The 20,798-nt window shown below is 40.0% G+C and overlaps 1 protein-coding gene across 2 annotated transcripts in view; it reads right to left on the reverse strand.

Annotated features, from left to right (window-relative positions):
• Nucleotides 1-20,798, reverse strand: part of zmat4a (zinc finger, matrin-type 4a) — a 146,192-nt gene that overhangs the window by 57,156 nt on the left and 68,238 nt on the right. For both annotated transcript variants that reach the window (XM_051422099.1, XM_051422098.1), the window contains exon 4: nucleotides 7,013-7,169. In XM_051422099.1, coding sequence (XP_051278059.1) covers nucleotides 7,013-7,169 — 157 coding nt within the window. The remainder of the gene's footprint in view (nucleotides 1-7,012; nucleotides 7,170-20,798) is intronic.

Consider the following 20,798-nt stretch of genomic DNA (forward strand, 5'->3'; position numbering starts at 1 on the left):
GGAAGCAAACAAACAAAACATCTCCATCCCTGAGATTTATTACTATCTGTAAGGCGGAGGTCCTACAAAGCTGAGTCTGAACCGCACACTATCTGTCCTTTAGACTGTGTGAAATGGGAAAAAGGAAAACAAGACTGAGGGGGATATGAACTAAGCCTGCTGTAAATTACTGTAAGAAACTCAAACATGAACTCCATCTATAAAACTGCATAGGCAGAATTGCTTTCGACTGCAGTCCCCCAGGACGCTGATACATTGATATTTTTAAAAAGCACAAATTAAAAAAGAAACTGAAAACAATGATATGAAGTCATTAGGAAAACACTGATTGAAAAAGTCATGGAAAATCTGCAGGAGACACTGAAGGTAAAGGAAGGAAAGTTGTGGGAAAAATAACAGGTGGTTGCATGCTGCTTTTTGTGTTTGTACAGCACAGACTGATGTCTTTAGTTTTACTGTATTTGGACATAAACTTAAGTACTGAACACAATCTTGACCTGATGATGGAGCTAGATGGAGGATCTGGGAAGTTATTACAGTTTGTCCTGTGGAGAACATGTATTTTTGTACCAAACATTTGCCTGGATCATTGACAGTGTATATAATAGACAGAGCTTCTGATTCTGTGTAGTGAAGCCAACATGGAAGTGTTTTAAACCTGCATTCTATGTAAAGGCCAGCAGGAGGAGCTCCATTGGCTGTGTGTGACCAGGAAAGCTTCCATTGTTTCCTGCTACGGATGAGTCAAAACTTTGCAGCCAATGAGAGCAGCTCAACTCGCAGTACGACACCTCCACTGGCTCTGACAAACCGTCATGGTGACGGGCAAAAAGCCAAAATGGAGGCTTCAAAGCGGTACTTCACAAACCAATGGGTGACATCACAATAGCTTCACACTTGGTCTGGACCAATGGACTGACTGACCATGGTGGCCATCCTGCTGGCGTGGCTAGAAGGCAGTTTTTGTTAAAAAAAGTTGAAATATAAGAAATACATTAACAACACCTCCCTCATTAATTGCTCATTGTTATGTCAGTCACACCTTCATTAGCCTATCAAAGCTTTTATCATATTGCTGTTCCCAGCACCATTACCGATTCATAATGATAATATTGTACAAGCACTAATTTCTTGTCATTTTCCTTAATTTGCGGGTGCTCCAACTTCATGAGCATCTCAGCATTGAGATACTGCACTGCACCAGAATGTCAGCAAACATTTCTATAATGTAAATGTACGACAATGTAAAACAGTCCGAATGCTGAAGCAGCCCATTAGAACAGCTAGTTTGAACAGCAGGGAACCGGAGGGGGCAGATTAAAAATAGTGTGGCTCTTTAAATGTTACTCCTATGATTCATACGCTTTAACTGTTGTTTAGCTAACAGACTGAGACATTTAGAGTCATCAGATAATAGTCTCAGTTAAGTGTGAAGGAAGAGAACCATGTTATCATACGAACATTTAACTCCAGATTTCCCCAAATCACTTTGCAGTAAATCAGTGCAGGGGAAAAAAATCTCCACATGAAGCTGCAGATGTTAAAGGGAATGACATTCATGGCAGCTATTGCGCTCACGGCTCAGACAATTGGAAACAGGCCAGAATGTGGAAATATTGCTTAGAGAAATGTGGAGGAATATGAAAATACATGTGGCTGTGATTATATAAAAATACTAATGACAAATTAACATTCATTCAGCGTGCCAGAGCTCTAAAATAGAAGCTGAATAGGAATTACAAACCATTGCAACACTGGCAGTAGATATTTAGCTTAAAATGCATGCAGATGAGCATGTGCTATATGGGTCAGTGGAAATATTCACATTAACACAACTGCTCCTGAGTTAAAGGGCAAAGAAGGGTTATTTTCTAGCTTATGCAGGCTATGTGTAACACAGTAGCTGAGGATACAGCCTGTGGGAACAATATTAAACATTTATTTCAACTGTCAGATGAAATTCTTGCATGTTAAAAAAGTTAATTTGAAATTCAGAACAACAGCTTATGCAGGGCTTTTTCAACTCTAGGATTTCAGATTGATGATGGTGCATTTTTGAAATGTTCATCATGGGTTTTGAATGGGGTTCGGGTGGACCCAAAAGGATGATGAACACCGTCTGTTCAAAGGGGAAAAAAAGCATCAGGAGTTTATGAGGCTCTCCCATGACAGCAAAGATGCTGTGAATTCTCATCACGGTTTATTGAGGCTTTTTTTAACAGCAGCACCTGGATTGATCTTTGGTGTTTTGGTTGAATGAGAAAAAAAAAATGCTTAGCAAGCTAGAGTTTTTGCAACTGTATACCGGCTGACAGCAGGCGGCAACAACAGCGGGCCCCCAGAGGCAGGCGGATCAAAATAGGAACTCGGCCAGTCCGCTGACATTACTTATGTAGAAATCAATAGCCAGGGCCTCCCGGTGCCCTGGATTTATCTTCCTGACATTTTCTATTTGTGACAGATCTGGGTGCCTGTACAATAGAGGTGCTTTAAATGACTGTTTCAGAGGAGAAAACAAGTTCAGTCTAAAACTAGCAGTTCTTTCATTTCAGCTGAAATATGGGTCGCTTGAATAAGTGAACCTAGCACTCATTGCTTTCTGCCACTGGTTTGCGGAGCATCGTTTTCAATCAGAATGATAAGATCTAATTCCAATTGGTGAGTTGAAAATGTAATTGTGATATCAATCATGGTATCAAGGCACAAAGACTTCCATTTCACTTTATAAAAGAAAATATACTTTGTTTTGCAGTTTATACCCTATCTCAGAAAAAAAAGGATTCTATAATTTGACAAGTAAAACTTTAGAGAAACTAAATTTTGAAGATTTTTGTTCATTCAAAAAAAAAAACGATTTCATCATAATTTGTCTTCAATCTCATTTTGAGAAAATTGTATTTTGAACCCGCATTTGTATCAAATCTAGAGTTGATTGTATTGTTACATCCCTAGTTTTGAAGCCTTGAGTTTGTCATTATTGCTGTTGCCATGTTGTTTTTTTACAGCCCACAGTTGGAAAGCACTACAAGTTGAGTTGTGCCCATGGGCTGCGCAGTTCCAGCTTGTCCGTTGCAGAAAACAATGGTCAAAAACACCAAAACACACTAAAATATGTTTCTGAAAAGATTTGAGGGGAGAAATAGGCAACGCAGTTACAGAATCTTGAGCCATATTTGATCAGCACCGCCTAATATGACAGTTTGATCTGAGTTTGGTGCGTTGAGCTGGACTAACTGAGAAGAAGTACTGATAGTGAGACAGAGCAAAATAAAAACTATTTGTGCTTGAGGGTAATGGATGGGTCTAATATTTGTTTTGTCATTATATCAATGAATATTAATTGAGAGCTGAGTGTCTCTGATGGTTTTTTTCCACTCTAAAAAGGATTCATGAAAAGCACTGAATAATTGTACTGTAATTTGATGATGAAATGAAAATGATGAAAATGGTCAGATATAAAAGTTAATGGATGTTGGCACAAAAAAGCATATCAGCAGCTGCAATCCATAAGAGTGTTTTTTCAAAAGTGTCTGTCACACATCAGGTGGGAGGAGGCTCCTCAGTGGCCCCTGGTGTCTGTGCGATTGATGGCTGTGTCACCCCCTCTTTTGGCTGAGATGGAGCTGCCTCTGCTCTGAACCATTGGCCACAGATGGCTTGCTTAATGGCTGAGTCTGTCACTGACATGTGGCAAGGAGAGCAAATAGCAAAAGGTTGCTGTCTAAACTCTACATCTGCAATCAGAGTTGTTAGGAAGCACAAACGCAACCCAACAGAATAAAGTTCTCTAAACCTAACGCTCCCAATATTTGCTCTATTGACAAATTATTAGATATACTTGTTCTTGAAAGACTTTACTAATTTTTTTTAATTTTTCATCTCCTTTTACATTTTCTCATAAGCAAATGTTCAGCTTACTTCATTAAAATTTTATACTACCCTTTGAACCTTATCATGTTAGTTCAACTTTTTCATACCTTTCATGGTTTTTCTGTAACCGCAGAAATGTAATTTTTGTTTTCGTAAAGCTTGAGAGTTGAGCAATTGCCCAAAATGACAGAGATGCACTGATAAAGCACTAAACTTTCATCACAGAAATTAAAGTTCTAAATAAATGATATCCTCTATTCTAATCTCCTGAGAGAAAAACGAACAAATAAAAGGTTTGTCAATGTGCAAATGCGTTTGCCCTTCAGTAGCTTAACCATGAACTGAATGGGTACACTGTATTGAAAATAAATAAAAACTTCAGTTCGGCGTCAGGCTCTGTTTCGATCACTCCCTAAGAACATAAATATTTCAGCCAGCCAAAGCAAGAGCAGAGTGAGATCGATGCAAACCCCAGGGATAAAAGAGAACAAAGCCCACAGGTGGATGCTGGGCTGTAAATGCGGCACAGGAAGGAGCAGCAGCAGGATGGTGAACAATCGGTCGTGACAATCGCAGCCAACAGAGGTGAGCCAGAGTACAGAGCTGCTCAAGATTTGGGACAAAAGTTGAAGCCCTTACTGTCATTTCTTTTATGTCACAACAAATTTTCCTTTTGGCTGTAACAGTCTAAAATACTGTAGTGTTTATTTAGCCTGAACTAGCTCTGCAGACTTTACACCTTCTGTCCTACTTTCTCTGCTTAAATACATTGCTGGCATTGCTGCAGATAAATTATTCTATTCCTTTTTTTCGGCCAGAGATTTCAAGGGTCTGTCCGACAGACATTAACTCAAAGACAAGAGCTTTGTACGTCAATCTACTCATTCAATCCTCCCCTTTAGAGAGAATACAGGCTGCGGTGGCTGATGCAGTACTAATGCAGGATAAATTCAGGACGACCCAACAATGGGAGACTTCAGATAATGCCACTATAAAAATGTGCAGCGTTATCAGTCAACAGAAAACTTCCAACAAATTAAAAGAAAAGTATTGGTGAGGGATATCTGAGAGCACAAAGTAAAGCACAAAGCTGCGAAGTGAATATAAATGACTTGGTCAACTGGAGCCAACAAGCCACGGTAAACAAACAAAGCTCAAGGCTCATCTATTCACATCCACTCTGCTCTCTGTGCTCTCAGGTGTCGGGCTCCAGAACAATCTGAAAATATAATGTTTGCTGTGTTTCTCATTCACTGTGTTTCCCCTGTGATGTTCACTCATTATTCTCACACAACTGCCAATTTGTAAGTAGATTCAAGGTGAGCAGCTGTCAGCGGATTACAGCAGCAGCAGACTTCAATCACCCCAAGGTAAAGAGCAGTCGGTGATTAAATATAAATAACACACGCACAGACACACATAGGCTCGCGATAAACCAGCCAACCACAGCTTGTTGGGCTGATGTTAGTAAGTTGTAATGGCCCCAAAAAACACGACAGGCAACATTTTCATAAACAAGACTAAGAGTAAGACTATGAGGCTGCACTTAGGCACAGTGGTGCTTTGGGGTAAACGCATCATCAGCATGCTGACATGTTCACAGTGACATTTCTAACATGCTAAAGCTTAGCAGTGACATAGTGGCCAAACCATGTGATTACAGCAATGGCATTGGACTTGTCTTTGACTCGACAAAGGTGGTCTTCACTACAGCACTGGCCTCAGGATTATTTTGGGGGGGGTCTTGCAAATGAGCATTGTTGGTCGACAAGACTGGCTAGATAAAAGAAACTCAGAAATCATCAGTACCACAGCACATGCATTGCCATAATGTGCAAAATGGTTGTGAATTCCCACTCGATTGATGGAAGTGATGTATAAATGTCAGACCATGGTGAGTAACTTCCATTCCAGAAAAATCCTGGCATTTTATGCATTATTTGTTGCTCTTTGTCCTCCTTACCAAGACAGGTCTTGTGATTCATGATTTTAATGTCAGGACCACTGGATTGTGTCCATATGGAATCATGTACTGCAGGCCAATACTTGAAGTTTAATGTAGTACATCACGAATAAGTGTATAGAGTATTTTCATTACTTTATTACTTCCATAAATTACTCACTTTCCATGTCATAAACATTCCTATCAGATCTAACAAGCAACGTGTCTTTAGTTGATGAGTTGCATACACATACTGGGATTGTAGAACCGAGGGGGAGAGATTATTCTCCCGGGATACAGGCTGTGTAGAATTCACACATAAAAATGACTGGGGACGTGATTGAAATCACTGAACCATCCCTGTAAAACTAATACATGACCAGACCTGCTCTGGCAAGATTACTGTTCTCTATACAGAAACACTTATTTTCCCAAGGTAAAAAATGTTTGGCTACATCTTCAGTTGATGCTCTACAACTGCTATCAACAAAAAAAAAACCCAATAACCTCCAGAAAATATCAAAGAATTTGTCTAATCACTAAAAGTTGGCTACAATGTCATTTTTATTAAACTGTTCCTTTAAATTTGTAACATGTCCGTCTAAATCACACATCATTTGTTTGCTTCATGAAGTGATTCCTTCAGTTTAGCAATTCTTACTTATATTAGATCTGTTAGCTCAAGTTAATCATTTGTGCCCTCAAATACGTTCACACTGCAAGAACAAAAAAGTACACAGAAGATACTTGGTTACAACAACAACAACCACTGGATTAAATGTGTTCCAGCCTCCATGCTGCTGTATGGATTTGGCCTTTGGGCTCCTGCAGTATATCCTGACCTTACGGCACCTCTGTGTGTAATTGATCTTTCAGAGCACTGAATCAAGACAGTGCACTTGTACACTAATATATACACTAGACAATAATATATCAGACACTGGCAATTGTATTTGTTAGGACTCCAGTGGAAGAGATATGGGGAGAACACACACTGAGTCTGAAGCGAATGCTACATAATTATTTAAAATCAGCTTCGAGGTTCTACTCCACTTCACACGTACATAACAGCCACACCAAACATTGTCAACACATATGGCATCCCGTGTTTTTTTTCCCTTCTCAATAATGAATCCCCTTTGGAGACATTTAGCTCGTCTATCATTTATACCCACAATGCATTTTTAACAGGGGCTATACCTTTGGTTGTGATGGCAGGCTGCTCTCCCAGTAGTAGTTTTAGCCTCTTGGCGTGGATTTTACCCTGGTAGTGTGACTGTGCCACCACGGCTGAGGTGAAGGACATGTTACACAGCGTGCAGCACTTATTCTTGTCCACATCGCCCTCGTCGCTGCCCTAAAGAAACACAGCAACATCTTATCAATGATACATCAAAGAATTCAACTCGGCATATTCATCTATAGGAGCTTTAAAAAAGGATTCAATCAAAGACAGTATGCAGTTCCAGCAAGACAGCTGCACACTGAACACATCACTAGTCTCTACCACTTCTGATTCAGATGAGGGGAGGGGTGCAACACTTCTCCCCTAAAGTGTTTAGACCCTGGTGGGATGCAAATGGAGTCGGCTCTGTCTTGTAACGGGTGATAGTGGGGCCAATACAGCCAATGGTGGACCGCTCTCTGAGCCTCCATCTGTTCAGGCTGCACAGAAAACCCATTATCTTCAGAGAATGTGGAGGACGCAGAGCAACCCGCCATGCACTGAGAGACGAATGCTACTGTTTTTACTCAGAAGCGGGAGGGAGGAGAGGAAAACAGTGCCCTGGCCGCTGGGCAGGCAGGCGAGGTCAAGGAAGGGCTGATATTCAGAGTGAGGAAGAGGAGAGGCAAGTGAACTCCATGACCTCACTCAGATGTCTGTTCCTCCGTCTGGTGCACTCTACCGGATATAGTCAGTGAACAGCGGGCCTGAGTTCGGAGAAATGTGTGTGTGTCTCTCCTCGGTAGAATTATCTCAGCTTGAGACAAACCGAGAAAATGAGCCCATTCACCTTCATGACTTGACAGTTGACTTTGTACTTTATTTTTGCTAGGGATTAGCAAGTACAGCATTATTAGTATCTGTATCTATTCAACCAACAAAACTATCTGTATTCGTAGCCATACCTGGAATGGGCGGGGCTTAAACCGGGTGTAGGTGGTGCTTTGACGGGCAGTGGATGGCCGTACCTGGAAGTTGTTAATAAAGCCTTAAATTGAAATGGATTAGTCGGAAGTTGCTATATTTATTAGAAAACTATTTACAGATTTGGGCTTCACAGCAATGTTTTGCTTATAATTGAAAACCAACTATTTACAGAAGTTTTTTTTCTAATAAAAGTTGCTATATTTACAACGTTTATTGACCCTTATGATTGTGCAAATATATTTACTGATACATCTGGACACATCTTCAGTGATGTTCCTGGAATCATTGGGTGTTTCAAATCTTTCAACATCATGCACCCTCTTCCAGGCGACCCAGCTTAGGCTGATAAGACCCAAGTCTGTGTCCATGATATGATATGATATAATAATATAAACTTTATTTATAAAGCGCCTTTCAAAACCAGAGTAACAAGGTGCTGTACAGAACAAACATTAGCAAAACAATATAAAATAATAAAAACTACATTACAACATTTAAAGTATAAAACAAGAAATAACAACATCAAAAGAACAATAAAACTACAAACAAGAAAGATAAAATATGCTACTTATTATCTGTACCGGGTTCAACCAAGTACTTGCTCAACTATAGTTGTATGTAGCTTTTTGTAGGCCATGACTGATGTGTTGGATGGATTATAGTTTTTAATATTCAGTATTATTAAAGTAAAACAGAAATTGAAATCAATATTTGCTGTTATATGGATTTTGAGTATATGAGGATCAGTTGCTTGCCATCCACATAACAAGGGCTGCACAATTTGGTAAAAACATCATATTGCAGTTATTTTGACAGATACTGTGATTTTATTTATTTTTCACTTAAAAAGCTGACATTTATTGGGGTTTGTACCAAACAAACATGTTTTCTTAAATCTGGAGAATAAGATTTGTGGACCAGGGCATCTCTGCTGAACTAAAGTAGTTCATTATAATGTTTTATCTTTAATAACAAATTGCAGCTTCCTGTGATTTGCATATTGAACTTGGCCACATTGCAATTTCAATAGTATTGCGATTAATAATAAACAGATTTGGAAGGTGTTCACGTCAGATCCTCTGCAACCTGTGTTTGAGGAGTTGACATTTCTTCACAGAAACATCATTTCATCTTTAGATGCTGTTCCAAAAATATGTAAAAAAGAACTTGTATCCCACCTTAAAAATAAAACAGTGGTATTATGATGTTTTTAGCCATGACTCTGGAGGTGGTAATGTTGGTTTGTCGGCCAGTCAGTCGGCCTTTGGTCATGACTGAAATACATCAACCACTACTCAATGTATTGGTATGAAATGTAAAACAGACGTTCATGATCCCCAGAGGATGAAGCCTGACCTTTTCTTTTGCACCCCATACAGTTGGATTGACATTACATTTGCTGCAGACGTCTTTGGTGATACCTTAACAATCACAAATAGTTAAGGATTCTGTGTTTAAGTGTTTGAACAGTTTTACTGCATTAAGTCAAAAAGCCTCTTAAAGCTGCAGTCAGTGACTTTTATAAAATAAACTTTTTGCCATATTTGCTGAAACTTTCACTACACACTGGCAGAAGTACATGAGACAGATAATGTGTGAAAACATCAGGTTCCTCTGGCTCCTCCTAGTGCTCCTAATAGTATCTGTGAAAATCCACCACCTGAACGAAAACAACCAATCAGAGCACAGGAACATGGAAAGACGCCTTTGGTTGGAGGCTTGTTGGTAATGATGATTGATTGTTGAGTCTCATTCCTGAGTCATCAGATATCGACACTGGGAATGAGACTCAACAATCAACTATCTTTCTTGGCTCTGATTGGTTGTTTTCGTTCAGGCCCTGTGGATTCTTGCAAATGCCATTAGAGTCCTACGATGAGCCAGAGAAACCTGATTTTTTTCACAGATTATCTGTTTTATGTACTACTGTCAGGACACAGTGAGGTTTTTTGAAAAAAATAAAAGTTACCCACTGCACCTTTAATCAAGCTTTAAGTGACTGCACCGCTGACTTAAAACATGGCTTTTAAAAGTTGGTAGTTATATCCTTCAAAGACATCAGCAGATTTACTTATCTTCAATTCATGTCAGTTATATTGACTTCTAATGTAATTAAGGTTAATTTACCTCATTTGTTTACTAACTGGTCTAATTCAGTGGTAACACATGTATCTATCTTTGCTGTCAAAAATTACTTGGACAGTAGCCAAATTAATTATAAATGCAAACTTCTGGTTTAAGCCACTGCTTGTACTCATTAAGAATGTGGATGTGAGCCGGGACACAACAGCTGCCAGTTTATAAACTGACTTTATTTTAGAGACTTTTGAACAGCATTTGTTTTTTACTCTGCTCAAACAAAGTGCTAGGTTATTTCAGCACTACTCAATTACTCTCAGCACCACTCAATCACTTTCAATTATCCAGCAGAAGGACACTTTCATTGCATTCATTGCATTAGTCTGCAGTATACAGAGAACATTTTCTTTACTGTCTAGAGGAAGGCACAAATGGACATCATGCAGGCAGAAGAATTAGAATTGGAATTCTTCTGATATGTGCATTTCTTAGTATTTTACATATGAAGGAATGCACTGTGTAATGAATTCAGCAACAGTTGACTCTTTTCAGGGGAAGAAAGACACCTCAAACTTGATTTGTAGGCAAAGTATTTTTAATCGAAAGTTCAGTGCTATGTTTTCACTTGTCGTTTTCATCAGAAATATAACCAGGACTGCAGTCTTCTAACACCTAAACACAAGCTAAAATCCTTGTTTTTGCCTATGTCCAGTGGTTGCACTTTACACCTTACTGCAGTGATGTTCTCCAGGGTGTGTCAGTACACTGAGACCTCCCTGTTGGGTTACAGGTGTGAGAGACTTTAAGCCAGCGCTGTAAAATATTGCTTCTCAGTCTGATATAAGTTATTCTTTGTTTTACTACTGTGTGTGTGCTATCTCCCTTGAACAAAGCACACACTTTCAATCACAGGTGGCCAACTAGCTTAGCTTAACATAAAGACTGTAAATGGGGAAACAGCTAACCTTGCTCTGTCCAAAGGTAACAAAACCCCACTGTATTGGTTGAATGACAATGACTCACAAAACTACATATGATCATTGGATAGTACCAGCGGCCGGCGTCTGGAACTTGTAACTCCTTTACTTGCCGGTACACTTTTCAATATGTAAAAGTAGTAGATATACTCACTAAAACTATCCATCTATCCCTACCACTTCCTACACTAAACTGTCAAACAATATGACAAGGCCACTGCTCTGGTATACAAACTGTACACAGAGATAGTCAAGCCACTGACCAACCTTGTTCCAACAATGTAACCGAGGGGAGAAATGCATAACATTTCCTAAATGGAACGCTCTATGAAATTGGAAAAACCCAACAGCGTTGTTTATGCTTTGATACACTGGATCAAAGCAGCATTGATTGACTGAGCTACAGGCCCTGACTGTATGTGACCGGACAGGATAATTATATTCCAGTAGTGCAAAATGTTTACTTTGAAAGCATTTGCATACAGTCACATAGAATGCACAAACTGTTCGCATCTGTAAAAGTCTGCAACTTCATCTGCTCTTCATCAGCCACTGTTTTCCACATCTTTAAGTACCAATCATCCCAGTGGAGCGACATGTGACTTTTCACCAAGACCCCACATAAACATTCAGCTTGATAAGCCAACATGTGTCCATAACCACAATATATTTCATGTAACACTTACACTAATGAGGCAATTAAGCTAATTAACGGTTTAATGATGAAAACTGCAAGCAGGATTGGATGGATTGAAGCAGCAGCTTACACAGGTGGGTGAAATCACCTCTTGCCTTCCTTTTGAAAGTGTTGACCTCCACGTCACAGTGCTCTGCTTTGTCATGATGGAAGAGAACTGTTTGGCTCAACACAAACGCTTCTCCCAAGAGGAAACTAATGTCATTGTGTGGGAGGTTCGGAATCGCAGTGAGCAAACATGCAGCTGTCTAAATAAGCAGAGGGCAGAGGATGTTAAAGCAGTTTAGGAGGGGATGATACGATTGGTTAATGTGTTACTGTGCTTGTGTCAAAATCAAATTGGCCAATGCATCATCCACAAAAAGCGGCAGTGAGCTTTTGAATCACAGTAGTAGTAGAACACTGTGCGCCTTATACCAACTGCTTTATACCTGGTCTCAGGAGATCTTCGATTGCAGGGATCTTTGACATGAAAATTACAAACAGACTACGCAATTACTCTGCCTTTCAAGATGGCTGCTGTGTCACATTAGGCAATCATGCAGTCGAGAGGCCAAGACAGAATGGTAGACTACATATTAAATGGCAGACTACATATTACACCCTCAGTTTCCATTTGACAGCTCCAACAACAGCATTCTTCTTCCTCTTCACCATATTTATAGCTGTGTGTTGAGTATTGAAGCATGATGTAAGGCATCCCAAATTCTGCGTTCAATGCCATTTATGCAAGTATAGTTGTTACTGTTGCTATTGTCTCTGCCTTTCTCTCTTTTCCATCCAAATGTAGCGCAGATATTGACAAAATTTCAAGAAAATGTGACATATCGTGTATTTCCATCGACTACAAATTAGATATGTTGAGATAAACAGCTAGCACTAATTCTCCAGTCGAGTGGAGAGCCAATAGAAGAAGAGGACACCATGAGATGATGTTATTAAAAGAGCTCCAGTCGAAGCTCAAATGGTGGAAAACCATATAGAAAACATGATGGAAATATGACATTTATGTTTGTTTCATGTATTAATCCGAGGAAGGTTACAGTCTTCGCATCACTCCACACAGATCTGATGTTTTTGCCTGCAGTCATTTTTTGTCTTGTTAGTGGAGCAGAAGCTTGAGTGATACTTAAGTTACATGCCATATATATATATACATATATATATATCATTACATACATGTGTCATGTTTTTAATGATACACCAATCTTTCCACCTAAGCGTGAAATATTTTTGGGATTATTTCAACTTTAAGATCCTATATTTTATTTTACTTGTTGTAATAAGTGAACATATCCTTTGTTATGCAGATCACGTCCAGCCAGGGGAATATGACTGCATTCAAATCGGTTTCACTGTAGTCCTCTACACAGTGTGTAACAATTAGGAAGATCTATTGGCAGAGATGTAATATGATATTAATAGGTATAATCACATGAAAATAAGAATAGTTTTTGTTACTTTAAAGAAGCATTTTTAATCTACAGACACTGCGGGTCGCCTTCCGCGGTGGCCGTCATGTTGGACCGCCATGTTTCAACAGTGGCCCAGAACGGACAAACCAAACACTGGCTCTAGATAGGGCTGTTTCTCACACATTTCATGGCAACTGTAGTTTCTCCCTCGCACTTGGAAAGGAAGTATGCAATCTGCAACTACACTGTTAGATGCTACTACACACTAGTCTTTTAATAAGTTTACTGTCATCAAGCGTACCCAAAACATCTCTCCTCTCCACAGGTTAGGACACCTCTGGAGCTCCCCTTAATATTGGCAGAGATAAGAGTGAGTTCCTAAGTCAACTCAAGTTGATAAAATGCTTTGACCTAAAAGAAGAACTAAACACAAAAAGCTCAAAATACTCTGTAGGATTTTGTCGATAGTGCCCACAGATTTTAAATGTGCGCCCCGTCAAACAATATGATTACATTTGAGGAATACAATATCTTTCAGTTGAGAAAATCACATAGTAAACAGAGCGGGTGTGGGCGCGGATGTGTTTGACCAGCGGGGGGTTCCCATGCTGCAATTTCAAATTGGACCCTTTACTGAATTGCTATTTGTAGTAAGCTGTAATCTAGTGCAGATCACCACTCTATGTGTGTGTGTGTGTGTGTGTGTGTGTGTGTGTGTGTGTGTGTGTGTGTGTGTGTGTGGATGAGGAAAAGACACAGCTCTTCCTCCCACAGTGTGTGATAACTGCACACTGAGTCATTCTGACACACACACACACACACACACACACACACACACACACACACACACACACACACACACACACAGCCCCTCCTTCTGCCCTTGGCCTTGTCCTTCACTAACTCTTAGCACACACGTATATACACACACACTTCCTTCAGCTACCTTGGTAGCAGCAGCACAGCCACTAGATTGCAGGATTTCATAGTCATAATGAGCAAATATATATTCAGGAAGAGACCAAAATACACCAGGAGATGAGATGCCACCTCCAAGTAGGAAGCATCCATAATTTCATGGTTAATTAAAACTGGATAAACGAAGAGCTAATTGCAGGGAAATGTGATTAATGAAGCAGTAGGTAGGTTTATGTCGCCAGATTGACAATCATAGTTTAATATACTGTACAGACCTTCCTGCCGGAGAGAAGCTCCATCACTGCACTGTATTTGGAATGTAGGGTGGTTATTTCTGGTAAGCTTAGCCGCATAGTTTTAAATAAAACGTTTTTTTTTCCCTTCCTTTTTGGTTCCAGAAAAATCATGAGTCATCTGAAGCACAACACACCCAACCTCTGCCATATTTCAGCAGTCATGTATGGTGGGGTTCATTTGTTGTGTGTAGTCTCAAGCCAACAGTGAGAAATAATTGGAGTTCTGCATTGGCAGAATATACTGCCGCGCTGCAATTCTCTGAATATGTAACTGATGGAGGCAGGGAGACGGAGAGAGAGACATTGCATTTTGAGGAGAGAGAGAGAGAGAGAGAGAGAGGGGAGGGGTCCGCCTCATTCCCCATTCATGTGAGGCATAATAAAATAATCTTTTTGATTTGCAAGCAGTAAATTCTCTTTGCTGTCAGCGCTGTGCTGCACATTTTCATTTTGGTTTAAGTGAAGCAGCGTGTCCTTGCCTGCCTGTGTTTGTGGCGTAATATAGACTGGCTGTGTGATGTCTTACTGCACTGGGCTGTTGTTGTTTTCTTTTGTCACTGCATCAGAAGTGCCACAGCGTCAGCACGCTCAGGCTTGCAGAGACTCCATCTAGGATGCAACGTTTTTCTTTCTAGTACTAGAGTCAACAAGCTGCAGTGCTCCTTGAGGTAATAGCTTTGGGCTGCAACGAGCCTCAGACTGGATTGGCTTGATCCTGGCCTGGCTTAGCGCCGTATAATGCCTGGGCTAAATCTGGAGGTCAGGGAACACTCACTACTCATGTGCATCTCCCCTAAGGCACACAGAAGAAATAGGACAGCCAAGTGCAAGGGTATCCCTGCAAAAGAGGATAAAAAGGACTTGCTCCCGACATAGCCGTGGACAATGCAGTCTATTGCTGCCAAGCAGAGCATACAGGGGAGCGCTAAACAGGGCTGACACAGTGGTCACTGCTGCTGCTGCTGTTGCTGCTGCTGCTGTTGCTGCTGCAGATGCTGCTTCAGCCACACATTCAGTAAAGTGACCTTCACATTAAACAGCAGACAGTACCGGGCCTAGACTCGCCTAGAAAGTGTGTCACAAGACAACACTGATAGATAGTTACAGTGGCTTTACACAGTCGACCCTGAATGGGTTTTGTTGTTTATTTTGAGACCTCCTGCAAGAAGTCCTCACACAAACAGTTGGCTGCAGTTGGTCACTTATACAATTTTGACTTTACTGTCATATCTGCTGAAACTTTCACTACTCTGTTTTTTCACACACGTAGAGGAACCCCTTGCCCACTTCCACACCAAAGTTGCAATCAATCAAAGCTTGCATTATGAAACTGCCTGAGTTCGGTGTATCACGTCCTATTCGGCCTGGCTTTATTTTGTAATTATTTTATTTATGGGGTGTGTCACAATATCTGTCAATTTAACCAGTTTCGCGGTCAAATATGTTTCTACAAGAATCCATTTCATATATGGGGGGACCTTGGAGAATATTAAAAACATTGTTGTGCTGCAGCTTTAAGAGAACTCACCAATTTTAAACCAATAAATCTACTCTTGATCACAGAGCTGTGTAAAATTGCGTATGATGGGATGTCTTCTCTTGTCCATCTCTGTCTGTCACACCCCCTTTTTCCACCTCCTATTTTAATCATGCAACACCTTAGCAAGACATTTTTTTTGCAACTTTAACTCCTAAAGGAATATTACTGTTTATTACAACAGCTTTCATTCAGTCGGTGATGACAACACTGTATCCATCAAAGTAATTGCTGAGAGACCTTGAAATGTGGTGCCACTGCAAAAAACACACATCCACAGGGGCATCAAATGTGTCAGACAGTGCGGTCAGACAATCATTTCAACATTTTTGCTAGAGCTCCCACTTCATTAGGAAGTAATACTGACAGTGAGTGCATCTGTAATGTTGCTAACTCCCCCATTGCACAGGAAGACCATGAGTGTGCACAACTACAGCAAGTATGGTCAGTCACTGGAGCTATTTTTACCTGTGTTCAAAGATCTCAGCAATTATTTCGGTGAATTCAGTGTTACCTGTCAACTGAATGAACCAAAACAAAAATAATACCTTTGCAGTAATAAACTGTAATTTTCCTTTAATGAAACAGCACTGACAGCTGTATAATAGCTGTGTAATACTTTATAATCACAGATACACTTTACCCCTGTGAAATTAATGAATCAAAATGTATATATTTTATACTCAAAGTCAAGTCAAAGTCAGAGTCAGCTTTAATGTCAATTTCTTCACATGCACCAGACATACAAAGGAATCGAGAGGACGTTTCTCACTCTCCCACGATGAAACAGGTAAAGTGCACAGGCACAATAGATAAGACAAGACATTTCCTAATACTAAAAGTAAACACTCAATTTCACAACAGATAAGACATTTACTAATACTAGTAGTAGTAGCAGCATAAGTTTCTGTATAAGTTAGGTTATGGTAGTGCAAAAAATTCTGTAAGATATATTTATAGCAAAATGTTGTTGTTTTAGGCGTGCGTGTTTTATCAAGCCCTAACTACAGGCTGCATTCATCAAGTTAACACAAGCAATTTTAAACAAATGTATGCAGTTCAGAGGGTTTGCTGACTGCTTGTACGAGCACACAAAACAGAAGAGAATAGAGATTTAGGATAAGAATACAAAAAATGTTCTTGTCCATTGATTGACACATTTGTCTTAATCCAACATCTGCCGCCTTCTCTTTGTCTTTTCACAAGGTTAAACAGTTCCCTGCTCATCCTTATCTAAGCTTTTCACAATGTAACATAATTGTGAACAGCAGGTTCACACTGTGGATGACCCAGCTGAGGGACTCAGAGGATATTCTGATCAGTTACACCAACTCAGCAAAACGTACAGCTGTGATAACTGCATGCTCAGCGCTTTTAATGAACCATATGAAGCTGACATATTCACCCAAATTAGTTTTTCATAGTTGGAGTCACTCCTCACCTTGATGATGAGGTCCAGACAGCTTCCTAAATGAATACACAGTTTCAAAATGACTTTGGGATGATAAGCAAGTATTAAAGGCAACACACAGCATTATTTTTACATCAAATTTCAGCCATCTTATCAGAATAAATCCAACATTGGGGCTGCAAGAGAATCACATAAATTGAAACCCCATAAATTCAAGCTCAAACCTTTGTATTGAGCAACACCGGGAAAGCTGAACTCACTAACGTTAGATCTCTTTCCTCCTCGTTCTTTTGGAATCCTTCGGTGGAAAACCTCACAGAGACCACCCGGCCCGCCAGACGTGCTCACTGGAGTCCAAACACTTTTCAAACGCTTTCCTCTTGCTGTGAGTGGGGTGCAAATTTTAGCAACGTGTGTAGTGTGGCTAATGAGTAAAAAGTGGAAGAATTTGGAATGCAACTTTTAGAAGAGTCTACCGTTAAAAAGATTTTTCTTACCTATCTTTGGAGATAATTTGAGGTTTGAACTTGCTGAACCTGAGCTCCCAAACCCACTTCTTCAGCCATTCATCTCCTTCTACTCTCATGAAAAGTTCTGGGGCTGTCACGATTACAGCTTGACCCCAATACTGCAGTCCTGTGATTGCCATCATCACTGCAATCTCATGTTATTCTAATGAGCTGTCACACTCAGTATTATATTCCTCACCAGAATTCTGTGAAGATCTTACCTACTCTGCCTCTGATGGGCCTTTTCCACCAACCGGAACTGGCTTTGTTCCGGATCAAGCACCTAGTTTTGAACCATTCTGAGCAAATAAATTGGTTCGGAACCTGAAAATTTATTACCAAAAAGTAGCAGGTTTTCCTTGGGAACCAATGTGGTCGTGTCATATTCTACAGGATGTTGTGCATTGTTCAACGCTCTCTGTTGATGACGCATCCCTAAATAGGATGGTTCCACTCAAAACAGGTGGAAACTCGGGCTGCTTCAAAAACCAGAGATAATTTGATGGAAAAACACTATGTTTGGGCAGTAGACTCGACTAATGTATCATGGGATTGACTGTGGACGGCTAACAGCATGCTAACAACGACAATAATGGTTTTCAAAATGAAAAAAATGGAAAACCGCAGGGGATATGTTTCTTTTTCTCCACGGTAAGAAAAAACTCCATACTGTCACAGCCCTAAAAAGGTCCACTGTGAATGACTCTGATTATTCAAACCCTACAGGGAAATGAGACTGACAGCCCAATGGGGGTGGGGATCATATGTAGTTCTATTCTCACTGAGGAAGAACAGCATTGTCAGCTCTCTCACACCATCCCAAGGCTGGAAATGGCTTTCTTTCTTTAGACATTGTTCAAATACTTTTCAGAGGTTCCTTTTTCAATTGGTTCATTACTCTCACATGCGTACTGGGCTCCTGCCTTCATTCTGCTAGACTCTGCTTTCTGCGAGGTGAGGTTTCGCTAAGTCACAGCCCTTTATTGGGAATAATGGCCCACCTCCCTCACACAGCAGCAATTCACATCCATACCATTTGCAAAGGAGCTCAGAGGACATTTGCACTTTTGGAAGAGAAATGGAAGCGTGGAGTCCAGATTCCACACTCGAGGGCAGCTGCAAAATACTGTTAGGGTGGCAAAAAGGCATCATCCTCTCCTCAGTTCATTTTTCAAAGAGCAGAAGAATGACACTTCAGTTCTCTGGAAACATTTGATATCATATCTAACACCCTGAGGTACCGTTATGTTTATTCAGCTTTGTGTATCAATAGAGTCTGCGTGCATTTATCTGTCAGTGCTAAGGCTTAAAGTGATATTTAACTGCTCTTTTTTGAAATGTCATGCAATACAGGTGAGATTTAAAGTATTGTTTGCAGGCAAAAGTTGCTAAAAATGCTGCATCAAAAGCCCAAGGTATATAAGCAAAACTACAACAAATATAAGTACGAGCTTAGAGTAAACTTTTCCCTTTATGAGCACTCAAAAGGCCAAGAAGTTGCAAAACTGTATAGATCTCAGTGAAAACTGGTTGCGGTAGGTTGTGTTGGGCCTTTGTTTATTTTATCTTTAGTACAGCCTCTTTTTTATAGACATTACAAATGCATTATCATCCACCTTTGACAGATCAGTAAACTGGTAAAGCTGAAATATATATATATATTTTAAATTTTTGTTCTCAAAATGTGGATATTACTGCATTTTGAAGGTAATAATTATTATTAATCTTGTAGTGTTTGCAGTGACACCACCACGTGTTTCCTCACAATGAAAATTCAAAGTCGATCATATGTTATCTTAAAATTACTGTATGTCATCAGTATTTAGGTTGCAACTCTTGTAGTAGAATAGATTTCTAGGTTTATGATGCCACAGTGAACTTATTTTCCATCCCTCTCAGGCCGTATAGGCTTTGATTTAGTGTACATGGTATAGAAAAAGGGGTTGGCTTGCTATAAGTGGGCATGCGCCAAGTGTGCAGTCTGTTGGATATTGCTCAAGGAGAGGTTGAGGCAACAAAGCATAAGACTACAGTCACTTCTTGTTCAGTCAAGGCAATGCGGGACACCTGTGCCATCTCCAGTGCAACTGCTCCATTTCTCCACCAGAACCCGGTAGCAACGCTGCAGGCCTGATTTAATGGAATCTGGCAGTTGAATAAACTGACAAGCAAAACACCAGAGCCAGCCAACCAACTGCAGACATGAACATTTATAATGGATATTACTTCTGCTTGACAAAGTGCTAAATTGCGCATTGATCGGCAAGTGCAACATATAGTGCAATGAAGAAAGAGGAATTTTGTATTTAGGAAATGTTCTCACTGCCCAAACAGTGGTGGATAAATCATGGATCCCATAAAGGGTAAGAGGCAGATGTGCTGCAATTGTTCTGCCATATGGGAACATTTAAGCGTAAGATTAAACAGGGCTATGTTTAGTAATCCTTGAGATGTTCACTTACAGTAGAACATGGTTTAACCAGTTCAATCTGCCAATGAATCCTTTCTAGCCATAGTAGCAGCGTTGCAATGTTGGCCTGTGGGAGTAGGTCCTCCACTTTGGTCCCCACTAAATTATCTTAACAACTATTGGATGGAATTTTGTACAAGCATCCATGGTTCCTAGACCATCGTCTAGGAATCATAAACTTTACATCTTTACTATCCTAGTTTTTGCACCTACTGAGTCTGGTGATCCTCTGACTTTTCCTCAAGCCTCAGCATGAGGTTGACAGTGAAATGTTACAAGTGAAATGTCTCAAAAGCTACTGAATGGAATGTGATTTAATTTGGTACAGACATGTATGTTCCCAATAAGATGAATAATAAAATTGTTGGTGATCCTTAACTTTACATAAGCATTATAATCAAGATTTTAATTGTCTAATATGATCAAATACCTGAAAACTGATGTTAGCATTTAGCTCACAGGACAGCTGTACCTAAGTGCAATCTAACAGAGCAGCTAGCATGGTTGTAGACTCTCAGTTCAATT

The sequence above is a fragment of the Dicentrarchus labrax genome, unplaced genomic scaffold (genome assembly GCF_905237075.1).
Source record: "Dicentrarchus labrax unplaced genomic scaffold, dlabrax2021, whole genome shotgun sequence".
NCBI classification, from domain to species: domain Eukaryota; kingdom Metazoa; phylum Chordata; class Actinopteri; family Moronidae; genus Dicentrarchus; species Dicentrarchus labrax.